The following is a 16,033-nucleotide window of genomic DNA, read 5'->3' as shown; positions in this document are numbered from 1 at the left end:
CCCCTTGGGGTCAGAGCGCAGGGCCAACCATTGTACAGCGCCCCTGGAGCAATCGAAGGTTAAGGGCCTTGCTCAAGGGCCCAATGACAGGGATTTGAACCGGCAGCCTTCGGGATGCCAGCGCAGATCCTTAGCCTTAGAGCCACCACTCCGCCACTCAGAGCCACCAATCCGCCTTCTAGAGCTGCTACTCCGAACTTCTACAGCTGCACAGTGGAGTCCATCCTTAATGTCCATAGTCAGTGGTATTCTGGTACAGCATCAGTTTGGCTCAAAGCACTGCAGAGACTGGTGAAGTTGGTGCAGAATGGTACTGGCTTCCAGGGCCTTCTAGTCATGGCATGCACAACACAGCCGCTTTTCTCACTCCTGACAAATGGTGCAGGGCCTTTTGCATACACACACGCACACCAATAGATTCTGGGAGAGTTCCCTCCCACAAGTTGTAAGGGGGGCTGAATAGTCAATCATTAGAACAAATGCAGTAACACAATAAGGATATACTGTGTATTATTTTTGTCATTATGATGTTGATGTCCACTTGCTGCCACATTGGGGTCTTGTTTCTTTATTCATTCACACCATTTTATGACAGTTCCTCCACGTACTATTTACCCTTGCTGCCCATAGCCAATATGGGTCTGAACATTTATCGTTACGTGTAACAAACAGTCGGTCGGTCCCTGCCTTGTGCTCAGTGCCATTTCGATCAAGTCTAGTTTGGAAATATAAACAAACAAAATTTGAGTTTCATTTGCACATCTCTCCTACCTACGGCTGATATAGTAGTGGCGGTTTACAGTTTTCCAGTGTACTGCACATATTAACACAGTATAGTGTATTTGACTTCCCAAATATACTCTTTGCAGACATTACAAATGGTAAGCTTCTTCACATAACTTTAAGATTGTGATATCTTGAATTTCAACAGAACTAGGAGCTGGAATGGGATTTTCTGCTCCTGTATTCCATGTTTTCCTTGTTTAACAGCCTTGTTGTTAACCGTGAGGAACTCTGTGCAATTACGGTTAACCACAAGTCAGAATCGGGGTAATATTTCACTTTACATTTTTAAGCCTGAATGCTTCAGCCATCTAGTGGATGAAATGACATCACACTGCAAAAAATCATGAGTATTTCTATGCACTTTCCCCATAAAAAGGTAACTCATCAGTATTTTTGAGTGGGGCAGAGTCTCCAACCAAAAACTCAATGGCAAACGAAAAGCCGTAAGGGCAGTTTTAAAATAAACTGTAACTGAACCATTGCTCATTATTTTAACAAATTGTACCCCTGAAAAAATTAAAGGCACACTTTTTAATGAGAGTATAGCCTCAAGTCAATGAAACATCTGGGCTATTGATCTGGTCAGTTAAGCATCGGAGGGGCTTGTTAATCAGTTTCAGCTGCTGTGGTGTTCATGAAATTAACAACAGGTGCACTAGAGGGGCAACAATAAGACGACCCCCAAACCAGGAATGAATGGTTTAACAGGTGGAGGCCACTGACATGTTTCCCTTCTCATCTGTTTTTTCACTAATTTTGCATTTGGCTACGGTCTGTGTCACTACTGGTAGCATGAGGCGATACCTGGACCCTACAGAGGTGGCACAGACATTTCAACTTCTCCAGGATGGCAGGCACATCAATACGTGCCATTGCCAGAAGGTTTGCTGTGTCTCCCAGCACAGTCTCAAGGGCATGGAGGAGATTCCAAGAGACAAGCAGTTACTCTAGGAGAGCTGGAGAGGGCCATAGAAGGTCCTTAACCAATCAGCAGGACCCACCGGTATCTGCTCCTTTGGGCAAGGAGGAACAGGATGAGCACTGCCAGAGTCTACAAAATGACCTCCAGCAGGCCACTGGTGTGAATGTCTCTGACCAAACAATCAGAAACAGACTTCATGAGGGTGGCCTGAGGGCCCGGCGTCCTCTATTGGGCCCTGTGCTCACTGCCTGCCCGGCACCATGGAGCTCGATTAGCATTTGTCATAGAATACCACAATTGGCAGGTCCACCACTGCTTTTCACAGATGAGAGCAGGTTCACCCTGAGCACATGCAACAGATATGAAAGGGTCTGGAGAAGCCATGGAGAACGTTATGCTGCCTATAACATCGTTCAGCATGACCGATCTGGGGAGGCATATCCATGGAGGGACACACAGACTTCTACAGGCTAGACAACGGCACCTTGACTGCCATTAGGTATCAGGATGAAATCCTTGGATCCATTGTCAGACTCTATGCTGGTGCAGTGGCACCTGGGTTCCTCCTGGTGCACGACAATGCCTGACCTCATGTGGTTAGAGTATGAAAATAGTTCCTGGAGGATGAAATAATTGATACTATTGACTGGCCCCCACGCTCACTCGCCTGACCTCAGTCCGATAGAACACCTCTGGGTGGGACATTATGTGTCGGTCCATCTGACGTTGCCAGATTGCACCTCAGACTGTCCAGGAGCTTAGTGATGCCCTGGTCCAGATCAGGGAGGAGATCCCCCCGGACACCATCCATCATCTCATTAAGAGCATGCCCCCCCACCCCTGGACGTTGTCAGGCATGCATACAAGCACATGGGGGTCATACAAACTACTGAGTGCGATTTGGAGTTTTTGAAATGAAATTTTGGCAAAATGGACGAGCCTGCCTGCCGCATCATTTTTTCAGTTTGATTTCAGGGGTGTCTTTGAATTCAGCCCTCTGTTGGTTGATCATTTTCATTTCCATAAAACGATGTGCCATCCTTTCGTTCCTAACACATTACCATATCAGTCCCTATCTTTAGAGATAGCCAGCAGGATTTTTCTTCCCATTGAGATCTGATTTGTTTTTAAAGTGTTCCTTTAATTTTTTTTGAGCAGTTTATATATTCTTTGTATTATCATGTTCTTCATGGCTCCACAATCCGTAGTAATCCCTTCTTTTCTCTACAGTTCTTTTTCTGTTTTTTCTGTAGTGGCAATCTGTGCCACCACCACCACCTAATCAAGGCAGATGTCCACATGATCGTCATCATAAAAGTCTTTCACATGAAGACTGAAAACCACGAGGACTGATTAAAATCATTTATGTTAGGTAGAATGCCCTGTTGGGGCTGGGTGGTCTCTTAGCCTTGTAAACCCTACAGATTTTGTTTTTTTTTTTCACCAGCCCATCTGTAGTTTTTTTTTTTGTTTGTTTTTCCTGTCATCCCAACCATCAGACTTTTCTTTATTCTTTGTTATTTAGTATTTTCTAATCTTATTTTTGTTTTTTATAAACGTTTCTTTCTTTACCTTGTAAAGCACTTTGAGCTAGACCATTTGTATGAAAATGTACTACATAAATATTTGTTGTTGTTGTTTCTTGAACCAAGTGTGTTATAGCAGATCCGCGGTTCTAAATGAATGGCCAGTTTTTTAAAATAAATAATCTGCTCACTCACAGCTTAAGGAGGGAGCATGGAGCAGAACCGGCATCCTCACAAATGGTGGCAGCGGTGGGATGAGCTGGCAATAGGGACCAATGAAAAGGAGACGGATCAGCAAGCAGTTTTGGTGTCAGACTTTTTGAAAGAACCCACGGACCTAAGCCGGGGGAGGACATTTTAAAGGACTGAACTTTTTAATGGACATTTATTTATTCATTTATTTATTCCTTTAATATCCTGTTTTTACAAGGGGGGCTTGGGTAGGTTTTAGTGTGGGATTGTTTTAGTGGTTTTGTTTGTTTTTAGTGTATTGTTAGAGCCAAGCTGCAGATCTGGGCTGCCAGTTGCACTGGGTTGGTAGTGGTGTGGAGCCTTCCCTTGCAACTGGTGGCGTAAGGGGGGAGGAATGTGGTATAGAGGCTCTAAATGAATGGCCGGTTTTTTAAAAATAAATAATCATTGCACTCACAGCTTAAGGAGGGAGCGTGGAGCACGACCCGCATCGTCACAGCAAGTGATAGTGATGACAATGTGAAGTACTTATCAGACGTTGACATGTACAATGAAACTGATGTATGATACGGCACTATACGACCAAACTGCAGCAATATGCCTGGTGAAGCTTCAGCATGGAGTGACAGTAGCTGGGTGACAAAAAGGCAAAATAATGGTGTCGGGGGGAGATGAGGAAGTCACTAAGTATGGCACTGTCTGTGGTAGCCTACAGTAACACAAGGGGTGCGTCGATCGTGCGGATCAAGCAATGACGTTCTGCTCTCTCATGTGCAAACAACACAAAAAAAAATGAGAAAAAGTGCGTAAAGAAACACACTTCTATTGTTCCGATTGCAACATTGGGCTGTGTGTTGGTGACTGTCACAAAACATGTCACACGAAGGACAGGCAGTGTATTATGGGATATCATCTACTGTTAAATTCTACACCGTACTTGTAAAATTTTTTATTTTTATACTGTATTGAAGATTTGTTCTGTTCTATGTATTGTACTGTATTGTATTGACCCCCTTCTTTTTGACACACACGGCACGCCCAACCTACCTGGAAAAGGGTCTCTCTTTGAACTGCCTTTCCCGAGGTTTCTTCTATTTTTTCCCTACAAGGGTTTTTTGGGAGTTTTTCCTTGTGTTCTTAGAGAGTGAAGGCTGGGGGCTGTCAAGAGGCAGGGCCTGTTAAAGCCCATTGCGGCACTTCTTGTGTGATTTTGGGCTATTCAAAAATAAATTGTATTGTATCTATACAGCAGTGGACACTCAACAGACCTTTCCTACTGTTATTTACACTCACCTAAAGGATTATTAGGAACACCATACTAATAAGGTGTTTGACCCCCTTTCGCCTTCAGAACTGCCTTAATTCTACGTGGCATTGATTCAACAAGGTGCTGAAAGCATTCTTTAGAAATGTTGGCCCATATGGATAGGATAGCATCTTGCAGTTGATGGGGATTTGTGGGATGCACATCCAGGGCACGAAGCTCCCGTTCCACCACATCCCAAAGATGCTCTATTGGGTTGAGATCTGATGACTGTGGGGGCCATTTTAGTACAGTGAACTCATTGTCATGTTCAAGAAACCAATTTGAAATGATTCGAGCTTTGTGACATGGTGCATTATCCTGCTGGAAGTAGCCATCAGAGGATGGGTACATGGTGGTCATGAAGGGATGGACATGGTCAGAAACAATGCTCAGGTAGCCCGTGGCATTTAAACGATGCCCAATTGGCACTAAGGGTCCTAAAGTGTGCCAAGAAAACATCCCCCACACCATTACACCACCACCACCAGCCTGCACAGTGGTAACAAGGCATGATGGATCCATGTTCTCATTCTGTTTACGCCAAATTCTGACTCTACCATTTGAATGTCTCAACAGAAATCGAGACTCATCAGACCAGGCAACATTTTTCCAGTCTTCAACTGTCCAATTTTGGTGAGCTCGTGCAAATTGTAGCCTCTTTTTCCTATTTGTAGTGGAGATGAGTGGTACCCAGTGGGGTCTTCTGCTGTTGTAGCCCATCCGCCTCAAGGTTGTGCGTGTTGTGGCTTCACAAATGCTTTGCTGCATACCTCGGTTGTAACGAGTGGTTATTTCAGTCAAAGTTGCTCTTCTATCCGCTTGAATCAGTCGGCCCATTGTCCTCTGACCTCTAGCATCAACAAGGCATTTTCGCCCACAGGACTGCCGCATACTGGATGTTTTTCCCTTTTCACACCATTCTTTGTAAACCCTAGAAATGGCTGTGCGTGAAAATCCCAGTAACTGAGCAGATTGTGAAATACTCATACCGGCCCGTCTGGCACCAACAACCATGCCACGCTGAGAATTGCTTAAATCACCTTTCTTTGCCATTCTGACATTCAGTTTGGAGTTCAGGAGATTGTCTTGACCAGGACCACACCCCTAAATGCATTGAAGCAACTGCCATGTGATTGGTTGATTAGATAATTGCATTAATGAGAAATTGAACAGGTGTTCCTAATAATCCTTTAGGTGAGTGTATGTACACGTTTCTGTTTTTTGTAATACAATCAAAATTTTTTGCTTTTTTTATGTGGTAAATATGATGAGGAGGAGGATAAATAATGGGTTGATAGAAAGAATTGAAAGATTTAATTACTCTTGCTTTCAGGTTGATATTGAAAAAAATGTCAATGCTTTTAAAGCCCTGATAGGTCTGTGTGATGTTTGTTGTTGCGCCTTTCACCCTGAAGGACTCTGCTCTATATAAAGCCTGAGTGTTTCTTCCTACTTTCTTTGTGGTGCACTACATAGACAGGTGATATTGTGGTCTTTTTCCATTTTCATTGATTGTATTTTTTTCTGGTCTCTCCTATCAGGTGCTGATTGTTCATCTCGATGAAGGTCGTTTTATTCAGCAGGTGAGCTACATCCTCCTTTTACCTTACTACATTCATTTTATTTTTATTCTGTTTTTCTCTTCCTGATATTTACAATTTATTTAGTCCAGGCCCAAACACTCATTAAAATTTGTATTTAGTACCCCCTCCTAAAAAATCCTCTTATGGCCATCACCGGTTCCTTTCTGGAACACTTGACTCCTCTAAGGGCTCATTTATACTTCACGCGACGCTCCTGCTACGCAAGCGTTGTAGTGTTTATACTTGCGCGCGTTCTTTACGTAAATCTGGAGGAATCCACCAGGTGGCAGTGCGAGATATTATCGTGGTGAGAACATGTTCGGCTTCTCTGTGTTGTGAATTGCCTAGAACACCTATTAAATTCTGATAACACCTTACCGCAATATAACTCTGAAAAGGATGTTTATTGATTAAATCCATAAATCCAGGGATGTATGTGTCCATTCCAGGAAGCATTGGGCACGAGTGAGAAACAGTCCCTGGACGAGGCCTCAGCTCATCGCAAGGTGAATACAAGCACACACATACACTAGCGTCATTTTAGCGGCACCAAATCCCCAAATCTGCATATCTTTGGAAGGAAACCGGAGCACAGTGTGGAATGCAAGCAGAAAATACCAGCAACATAACTCCCTGCGAGACAGCAGTGCTATCGCTCCGCCACCGTGACACCCCCATGTGTGTAATTATTCCCCCGTGTGTATTTATTAACAGTATTCATTATTTAAACAAAATTATATGTAAAATGTAACATACACATTTTAATGCATTTCATCATGAAAGTGATATCAAGTATAAATCTAAAGATTCTAAATGTGCAGAGAGTTGGAATATCATACATTTAATTTGTTCTGTTTGGCGATCTATTGCTGCGTCACATATTCCCGATCGTAATGACACGATACATTTTAAAAGTCTCACATACCATCTTTTGTGCCATCTATTTTTTGTTTTACTTTACCTGCTGTCATGTCCAAGAAGCTCGCAGCGATTAAAAACTGGGATGACGTTTACGACCGTTTGCTTTAATGATAAAGTAAACTACGAGGTTAAAGTGGACATTTCGAGATTAAAGCCGAAATTTCCACTATAATCACAAAATGCACATTTTCACCGTGTCCTTTATTTTTTTCTCAGTGGCTCAAATATAATGCTATACATTATGTTGCTGTTGTTAAGTTGCAAAAATTAAAACATAAAAAATATAAATGACACGATACATTTTAAAAGTCTCACATACCATCTTTTGTGCCGTCTATTTTTTTTTTTTTTCAACTTCACATCGACTACATAATGTATAGCGCTGTATTTGAGCCATTCATCAAACAGCAAAGCGCGCACATCGATCCCCGAAGGATCTCCATAGAGGCTTGCTGTCACATGTAGATAGTAAACAGAGACTCTGACGTCACATTCCGACTTTTAGCACACTGTGCCCCGACTTTTTGCTGGTACTGCAACTCGCGCCGCGCCGCGTTAATTTCTGAGGACCTGCTCAGAGGACGCGTGAAATGAACGCTGGGAACGCGTGGCAGCCATGATGCGGACGCGTACGCGTTCTGAGCGTGAAGTATAAATGAGCCCTTAGGGCCTTGCTGAGCTCTGTTGCCCACCTTCTGCAGGTCAGTTCATAACTTCAATTCATAAGTGATTTATTAACAATAGCACTGCAGGACACACAAGTTCATAAAAGATGTCACCCTTGTGTATTGCTGCTTTTCTGCTCTGCCCTCACAAAGGAGAATTAAAACTGCCGAATCTTTCACCTGGAAAATGAAAACCCTCATCTCTTCTGAGTGCATATAACCCCTGAGGACTCTTATCTTCAGCCTTGGTACTCTCTTCCATGGTCTTTTTTGACTTTGCAGATTGCAGTGTACATTTTTTGTTTTGGCTAATTGCTTCCCTGTGTACCCTACCGGTTAAAAGTTTTAGAGCACCTCAGTTTTTGCAGGATTTCTTCAATGTAATCAGTTGAAATGCAGAGAATGTCCTAAAATTGTAAAAAAAATAAAGTTAAGCAGTAAGTTGGCAGATGTTTAAATATAAAGTTTGCATTAGTTAAAACAACAAAAAAAGGAAATTTCAGAATATTACAAATGGCCTTCTTCAGGGAAAAACTACCATATATTACTCACGTATAAGTCGGGTCTTGAATCCCGAAAATTCGATCATAGATTAAGATCCTGACTTATACACCCATTGAAAAATACGACACTTAAAATCTTCTTGCCTCCTCACAATCTCGCACCAGTTTCTCAGACATATCGATTTTTTTTGCTGCAGCGCAGTTACCAATTTCTTTCGCCACTTCAAAGACTTTTAATTTAAAACCAGCTTCATATTTTCTTGTGATCAAACACTTCATTGAATGCTCTTACGATAAAGGTGTATGAGTTACAACAAACACAAAACAGTGCAAATGTCACTTCAGAATGGTTTGGGTATTACCGTGTGGCCACGTAGGCACAATACATAGAAAAAAAAAAAGGCCGTGTGCTCCGTGGTTACTCTCTCAGGTGGGTGTTAGCATATCGTAATCTCTTGTACCAATAGCGGGAGTTTTCCACGTTCAACTTATACGAACGACATTATAAAATACCGGAAATGATACGGTAAAATCAAGTCCCGACTTACCCGCGGGATGAACTTAAATGCGAGTATATACGGTAATAGGTTAAATCTGCAGATGTTTTGCAGCAAATAAATTAAACAAAGCCTTGCAAGTTGAAGCCAACAATTTGCTCAGGTGTTCCAACTTCTGTTGATTACTTAAAAACCCTCAGTGTGTCTTAAAGCAGAGTTAAAACAGACTACTGTGTTACTACACCCTCTAAAGTACTACTTGGACAATATTCCAGTGATAATGGCAAGAAAATGACAATTAACAAATGAAATGGGATGGAGCATTATTAGCACTAAATTATATAACCTGCTGTTTATTTCTAAGACTGTGAAGCGCCTCGAGCATGGGAAAGGTGCTATATAAATAAAATGTATTATTATTATTTTTATTATTATTATTACCCTTAGTAGTGTAGGCCTGTCATTTAGAGAAATTAAAAAAAAATAGCCAAGTGTCAGTGAGTCCAGTGGTGTCCTACACAATCCAAAGGCATTTAGAAACTAGAAGAAACTCTGATAGGAAGAGATCTGGCAGACCTAAAGTCACAAGCCAATCAGAAGACCAGTTTCTGAGGGTCACCAGGTAACGTCATCACTGGCACCCCACAGCACAACAGCAGCTTCAAGCAGGGCTTAACAGTGCAGGTCAAAAAAAACAAAAAGTCAATTTGCACTGTGAAGAGGAGACTTGGTGCTGCAGGTCTGACAGGGTGAGTGGCAGGAAGAAAGCCATTCATTAAAAGGGCAAAATCGGGCCTTGAGATACCAGCCGTGGACTACTGCAGACTGGAAGAAAGTCTTATAAATCAAAATCTGAAATCTTTGGATCATCATGCAGGATGTTTCTATCCCATTGAGTAGATGGTTCCTCAGTGTGTGACACCAACAGTCAAAAATGGAGGAAGTGTGATGGTCTTAGGTTCTTTTGCCAGAGGCAGAGCTGGTTACTACAGTTTGGCTGTTACCGTTTATGCTCCAATAATGGCCACCAGCATTTATGTGCAAAACTAGCCTCGGCTCCCGGCGCTTAATAGAGACTGGCTGCTATTAGAGACCGGCCATTATTAACAGAAACCTTCAGAGTGCAATATTTTTTCGTTAATGTCAGTACAGGTAGGTACGCAAAAATACTGGCTAATATAAACAGCTATTTTATTTGAATTTCACATGCTGCATAAGACTGTTAAAGATAAATGGCAATCTCTTCCTGTACCTTTCGCTGCTATTCGTCGTCCAAATCCGCAATGACAAGAAAATTCCATTTTAGCGGATACGAAGATGGCAGGTCTTTCTTTGTTACTCCCCTCTCTGCCCAAAGGGTAAATTTCATAATCCAGAGCCTCGCAGCTCCAAAATAAGTAAATGCATCCCGGGTCCGATGACCTAGACTAATCTCGTTGACCGCGAAAACGATAAGGAATGTGCAGCTGGTTAAAAATGATGAATCTTTGCGGGGACTCTTCATAGCAAAACACATTTGTACCACTCTCTGTTTATCACTACCGTACGGTATTATATTATAACGACTGTATTTTGGTCAACCCGGCACAAAAATGAAGCAGTTTTAGAAACCAGTATATCCGTATTTCTTATTTATGCAACGTGCTGACATACACATGTATTACACACGTCTATAAAGATACAGACGCTTACAATGTACGCTAGTAGGCAAATATCAAAGACCCGGCTACTGTTAGAGACCGGCTACTATTTGGCCGCGTCAATTCTGAAGCCCGTTGCTTATTAGAGACCGGAGACTATAAGAGACTCGGTGTTTATTGGACCATATACGGTATATCAGCTAAAAGTGCAGGCTACTTTGATGAATCAAAAATTTGAATTAAATTTTGTACACATTAATGATTCCTTGATTTGCTTTTCCTTTCCTGAATTTCCTTTATTTGCCATTGTTTATTTGTTCAATGTCTTGATTTCATGAAACATCAAAACATTAACTGCGTGCATTTGTATAAAAACTAAGGTGTTCCAAAACTTTTGTCCGATGTTGTGTTTTGCTCACAGTCCTTCTAATTTAATTGTATGTGGCGCTGAGAAAAGTGTACACGATCCAACCATTTTCTTAGTACTTACTGAATTCTGGGTTGCTGAGAGTTGGCGCCTATCACAACAGGACTCAGCACAACGGGTAACCAACCCCAAACAGGAAGCCCACCTTATCTGCCCAATAACAAATAAAACACATAACAGTATATTCTTAAACCTGCTTAATCCAATTCAGGGTTACAGGGGACCAAAGCCTATCTAAGCATGGGGTGCAAAACAGGTTAGGATATCAGTTCATCATCCACACGCTCACACAGCTCCACTTGGGCCACTGATGGACCACCGGTTAATGTGAACTGCACATCTCTGACCATGTCAGAGGAAAGCTCAAGAAGAACTAGGGAGAAGGTGCAAACTTTATACTGACAATGACTGGAAACAGGATTTAGACTAGAGAAGTAACTGGGCAAATTGGTCACTGGGTTCTGGTGGTGAAGTATTGTCCTTTTAAATGGGCAGAGATAGTAGAATTTTAACCATTGTGGTACGATTCTGATATTTACATATAAATACATGTAAATACTGTATGTTAAAATAGTGATTCACTATTGGACAATACTCATAGATTTTATTTATCTACTATGAATAAATGTTCTAATTTATCATTTATCAGGGTTTCATTCTTTGGTAGGTTTTTGAACCTTAAAGAAATCCTGGGTATGCCCTTCTGTTGTCCAATGCGGAAATCATTTTTCTTATCGCACTTAGGAGCAGTGATTTAAAAAAATGCTTTACTGACATCTAGTGGACAAAAGTACGACCTGCACTTTGTAGTGTTTATGTTCAACCTTTAGGGCTGTTTAGGTGTGTAAGCCTATTGGGTAATCACTGTCACATGTTCAGAGTAAAGCGAATGTTTTACTTTGTTGGGGCTAATGAACATGTAACACACTGCTACTCTCTTGATTATAGATGGACTGAAAGACATGTGAGGAAATAAATAATACATGTTGCAAGGCAGCTTTACTACCACCTGCTTAAAACATTCATTTCTTCTATCCATCCATTATCCAACCCACTATATCCTAATTACAAGGTCATAGGGGTCTGCTGGAGCCAATCCCAGCCAACACAGGGCGCAAGGCAGAAAACAAATCCTGGGCAGGGTGCCAGCCCACCACAGGGCACATACACACGCCAAGCACAATTTAGAATCGCCAGTGCACCTAACCTGCATGTCTTTGGACTGTGGGAGGAAATCGGAGTACCCCGGGGAAACCCATGCAGACACAGGGAGAACATGCAAACTCCACGCAGGGAGGACCCGGGAAGTAAACCCAGGTCTCCTTACTGCGAGACAGCAGCACTACCCACTGTGCCACATTCATTTCTTTCCATAATTAATTCCTTACTTCCAAAGATGCATATGGAGTTTCAGGTCAAGTATAAAGTTATAAAGATGACCTTCAAGCAAGTCAACTCGGTCATAATTGAGAAGACTTCATTATTAAAAAAAAAATGCCATCTGTAATTCATCTTATTTTCATAAAGTGAGATGTGTTCTGACATATAAGCTGAAAATAGACCCTCTCAGAGAAAACTCCTTAATAAGTGGTAACAGTGAGTAACAGTGAGTGCCCTCCATAATGTTTGGGACAAAGACCCATTTTCCTTTGGTTTGCCCCTCTACTCCACAATTTAAAACTACAAATCAAATAAATTATATGTGATTAAAGTGTACATTTTAGACTTTCATTTAAGGGGATTTGCTTACATTTTGGTCACACTATGTAGACATGACAGCAATTTTTCTACATGGTCCCCCCATTTCAGAGCCCCATAATGTTTGGGACACAGCAATGGCAGGTCTATTAAAGTCATCATATTTAGGACTTTGTCGCATATCCCTTGTATGCAATGACTGCTTGACGTCTGCGATTCATCGACATCACCAGGTGCTGACGGTCTTCTCTGGTGGTGCTCTGCCAAGCCTCTAATGCAGCCATCTTTAGCTCATGCTTGTTTTAGTGGGCTTGTCCCCTTAAGTTTTCTCTTCAGGATATGGAAGGCCTGCTCAATGGGATTTAAATTGGTGATTGACTTGGTCATTTAAGAATTTTTGCGTTTTTTGGCTTTGAAAAACTCCTGTGTTGCCACAGCAGTATGTTTGGCTCATTATCTTGTTGTAGGATGACGCGCCATCCAATGGGTTTGGAGGCATCTACTGGAATGTGAGCAGATCAGATGTTTCTCTACACCTTAGAATTCATTGTGCCACTGCCATCAGCAGTTCCATCATCAACGAAGAGAAGTGTGTCAGGACCTGTGGCAGTCATACATGCCCAAGTCATAACACCCCCAGCACCACCATGTTTGACAGATGAGGTGGTCTGCTTTGGGTCTTGGGCAATTCCTTTTTGTCTCCACACTTTGTTCTTGGCATCATTCTGATTCAGGTTCATCTTTGTCTCGTCTCAGGGGTTCTTCCTGGACTTCTGACATTTTTACACCCAAGTGGGTAGAGCCATCTGTGCAGGCATATATTTATATACTGTATAAAATGATACCCAAAATATGTTAATTTGATTAACATAAAGTTTATAGTAAGATTCAACATGATTATTCCTCAGCAGCTGACAGAAAAGCTGAGCATGCTGGGACTGAACACCTCCCTCTGTAATTGGATTCTGGATTTCCTGACTGAGAGACTTCAGTCAGTCAGGTTTGGAAACAACATCTCCAGATCCACCAGAATGAGCACTGGAGCCCCTCAAGGCTCAGTGCTCAGTCCATTACTGTTCACACTGCTGACTTATGACTGTGCAGCAACGCACAGCTCTAATCACATCATAAAATTCGCCGATGACACGACTGTGGTGGGTCTCATCAGCAACAACAATGAGTCAGCATATAGAGAGGAGGTGCAATGGTTAATGGACTGGTTTAAAGCCAATAACCTGTCTCTAAACATAGACAAAACAAAGGAGATGATTGTTGACTTTAGGAAGACTAAGAGTGATCATCTGCCACTGAATACTGACAGCTCAACTGTGGAGGTCATCAATAGCACCAAATTCCTGGGTGTCCACCTGGCAGAGAACCTCACCTGGTCCTACAACACCAGGTCTTTAGCCAAGAAAGCCCAGCAGCGGCTCTACTTCCTGTGTAGGCTGAGAAAGCCCATCTTCCACCAGCTATTCTAGCAACATTCTACAGAGGAACCATAGAGAGCATCCTGAGCAACTGCATCACTGTCTGGTTTGGAAATTACACAGTCAGGGATCGTAAAGCCCTACAAGAGATAGTGAAGACAGCTGAGAAGATCATCGGTGTCTCTCTTCCTTTCATCATGGACATTTACACCACACTCTTCATCCACAAAGCCACCAGCATTGTGAATGACCCAACACACCCTTCACACTCACTATTTACACTCCTGCCATTGGAAAAAAGGTACCAAATTATTCGGGCCCTCACCACCAGAATGTGTAACAGTTTTTTCCCCCCAAGCAGTTAGATTCCTGAACACTCGTGGACCGATCTGATATCTGATATATGTGCTCTGCTCTGCAATGTTGCACGTGTTTACACATTTGACTCACATGCACGTTGTTATATATTATGTGTCTTTATGTTATGTGTCGTGGATTCTTCATTGTCCTGTGTTCTATGTAGCACCATGGTCCTGGAGGAACGTTGTTTCGTTTCACTGTATGCTGTACTACTGTATATGGATGAAATGACAATAAATACTCTTGAATCTTGAAGATAACGAGAAGCATTTAATATATGTCAATCATCCAAACAATCGTCTTTATCTGTATTTGTAGATATCTGATGAGGACTGCATCTTACCCAGCAAGCTTCAGGCAGCACTGCAGCAGATCCTGGAGGAGCGAGAGCAGATTCTGGCCCAGGAAACAGCCCTGCAAGAAGGTAACATCCTTAGTCCTGCATGAGTTCTTCTCTTAGCTCTTGTTCAGTGAGGTACAGTGGTTACACTTCATTCCCAGTGCCAACACTTTTAATTCATACTTTTCCAGTAAAGAGTCAGAATCAGAACCAAGGCAGTATTGAGTGCAAGGAATAAATCCATCCTGAACAGAAAGACTACCCATCACAGGCCACAGTCACTCGCATACTTTTGCTTTCGTGTAGTCGGTCAAACACTTCTGTGACTATGTTTTGCTTCTGTTGAAACTTTCTATGCTTAGTACTCTTGAAGCTTGATTAGCTGGATTTAGGGCAGCTGAGATATACTTCCACTGATCACTGGGACTCTGTTGGCACCAAAAGTCTTGAATCGAATGTTTTCATTTGAAAGGCATTTTAGCACTATGGTGCTGTCAGTCCAATATGCAGATCCTTGCAGGGGTATTTTGAAGTTCACCTTTTAGCGTTTTATCCATTTTGACTGCCACAACAGCTGCTGTTAGGACCAGTCTTTGAATTGTGACATGTTTTATTGGTGCCACTCTTGATTTTCCTATTAAGAATGAGCAATGTTTAGTTTGTCAAAAGAATGTATGTGAGTATGCCATATCTGTCTTCACTGGCTGACATCAAGGTTCCAAACCATGCAGGTTTGGTGCATCTGTTCACATTGTAGTTTGCCAGTCACTGTAAGTCATCCATCCATTTTTTTCTATTTCTGAACATGCCAGACTCCCACTTCTTCATCCCATCCATGTTTTTCTTTGCACAAGTCTCTTTAAATAAACTTTGCTGGTAGTCTAACTGGTGCTAAAAATCCGAGGGGGTCATAAACTGAACTGATAACAGACAGAATACCACGGCTTGTAGCCGTTTGAAAGTTTGAAATTGTCCCTTTCAGTGCACCACTGGATGCCCAGAGTGCTTTCTGTTGGGAGCACACTATAGCTCAAGTCTAAATCCTCTTGTTCAAGAGCCCTGCCTTCTCCAGGAATAGACATTAAGACCACTCTGCTGTTCCTCACCCACTTGGTCAGGTGGAATCCCCTTTGAAGCACAGAGCTTGGGGATCTTTTACCAGTTTTATTGCTTGTTCTTCTGTTGGAGTGGACTTTAAACAGTCATCCACATAGAAATTCTGAAGCATGGTGTTCCT

At 42.1% G+C, this 16,033-nt stretch overlaps 1 protein-coding gene across 2 annotated transcripts in view; it reads left to right on the top strand.

Moving 5' to 3' along the window:
* Nucleotides 1-16,033, top strand: part of dennd2c (DENN/MADD domain containing 2C) — a 203,196-nt gene that overhangs the window by 173,046 nt on the left and 14,117 nt on the right. For both annotated transcript variants that reach the window (XM_039749390.1, XM_039749389.1), the window contains exons 15-16: nt 6,274-6,315; nt 14,775-14,880. In XM_039749390.1, coding sequence (XP_039605324.1) covers nt 6,274-6,315; nt 14,775-14,880 — 148 coding nt within the window. The remainder of the gene's footprint in view (nt 1-6,273; nt 6,316-14,774; nt 14,881-16,033) is intronic.

This window comes from Polypterus senegalus, chromosome 3 (assembly GCF_016835505.1).
Source record: "Polypterus senegalus isolate Bchr_013 chromosome 3, ASM1683550v1, whole genome shotgun sequence".
NCBI classification, from domain to species: Eukaryota; Metazoa; Chordata; class Cladistia; order Polypteriformes; family Polypteridae; genus Polypterus; species Polypterus senegalus.
The sequence above is the reverse complement of the archived record's forward strand: the minus strand, read 5'-3'. Positions and strand labels throughout refer to the sequence as shown.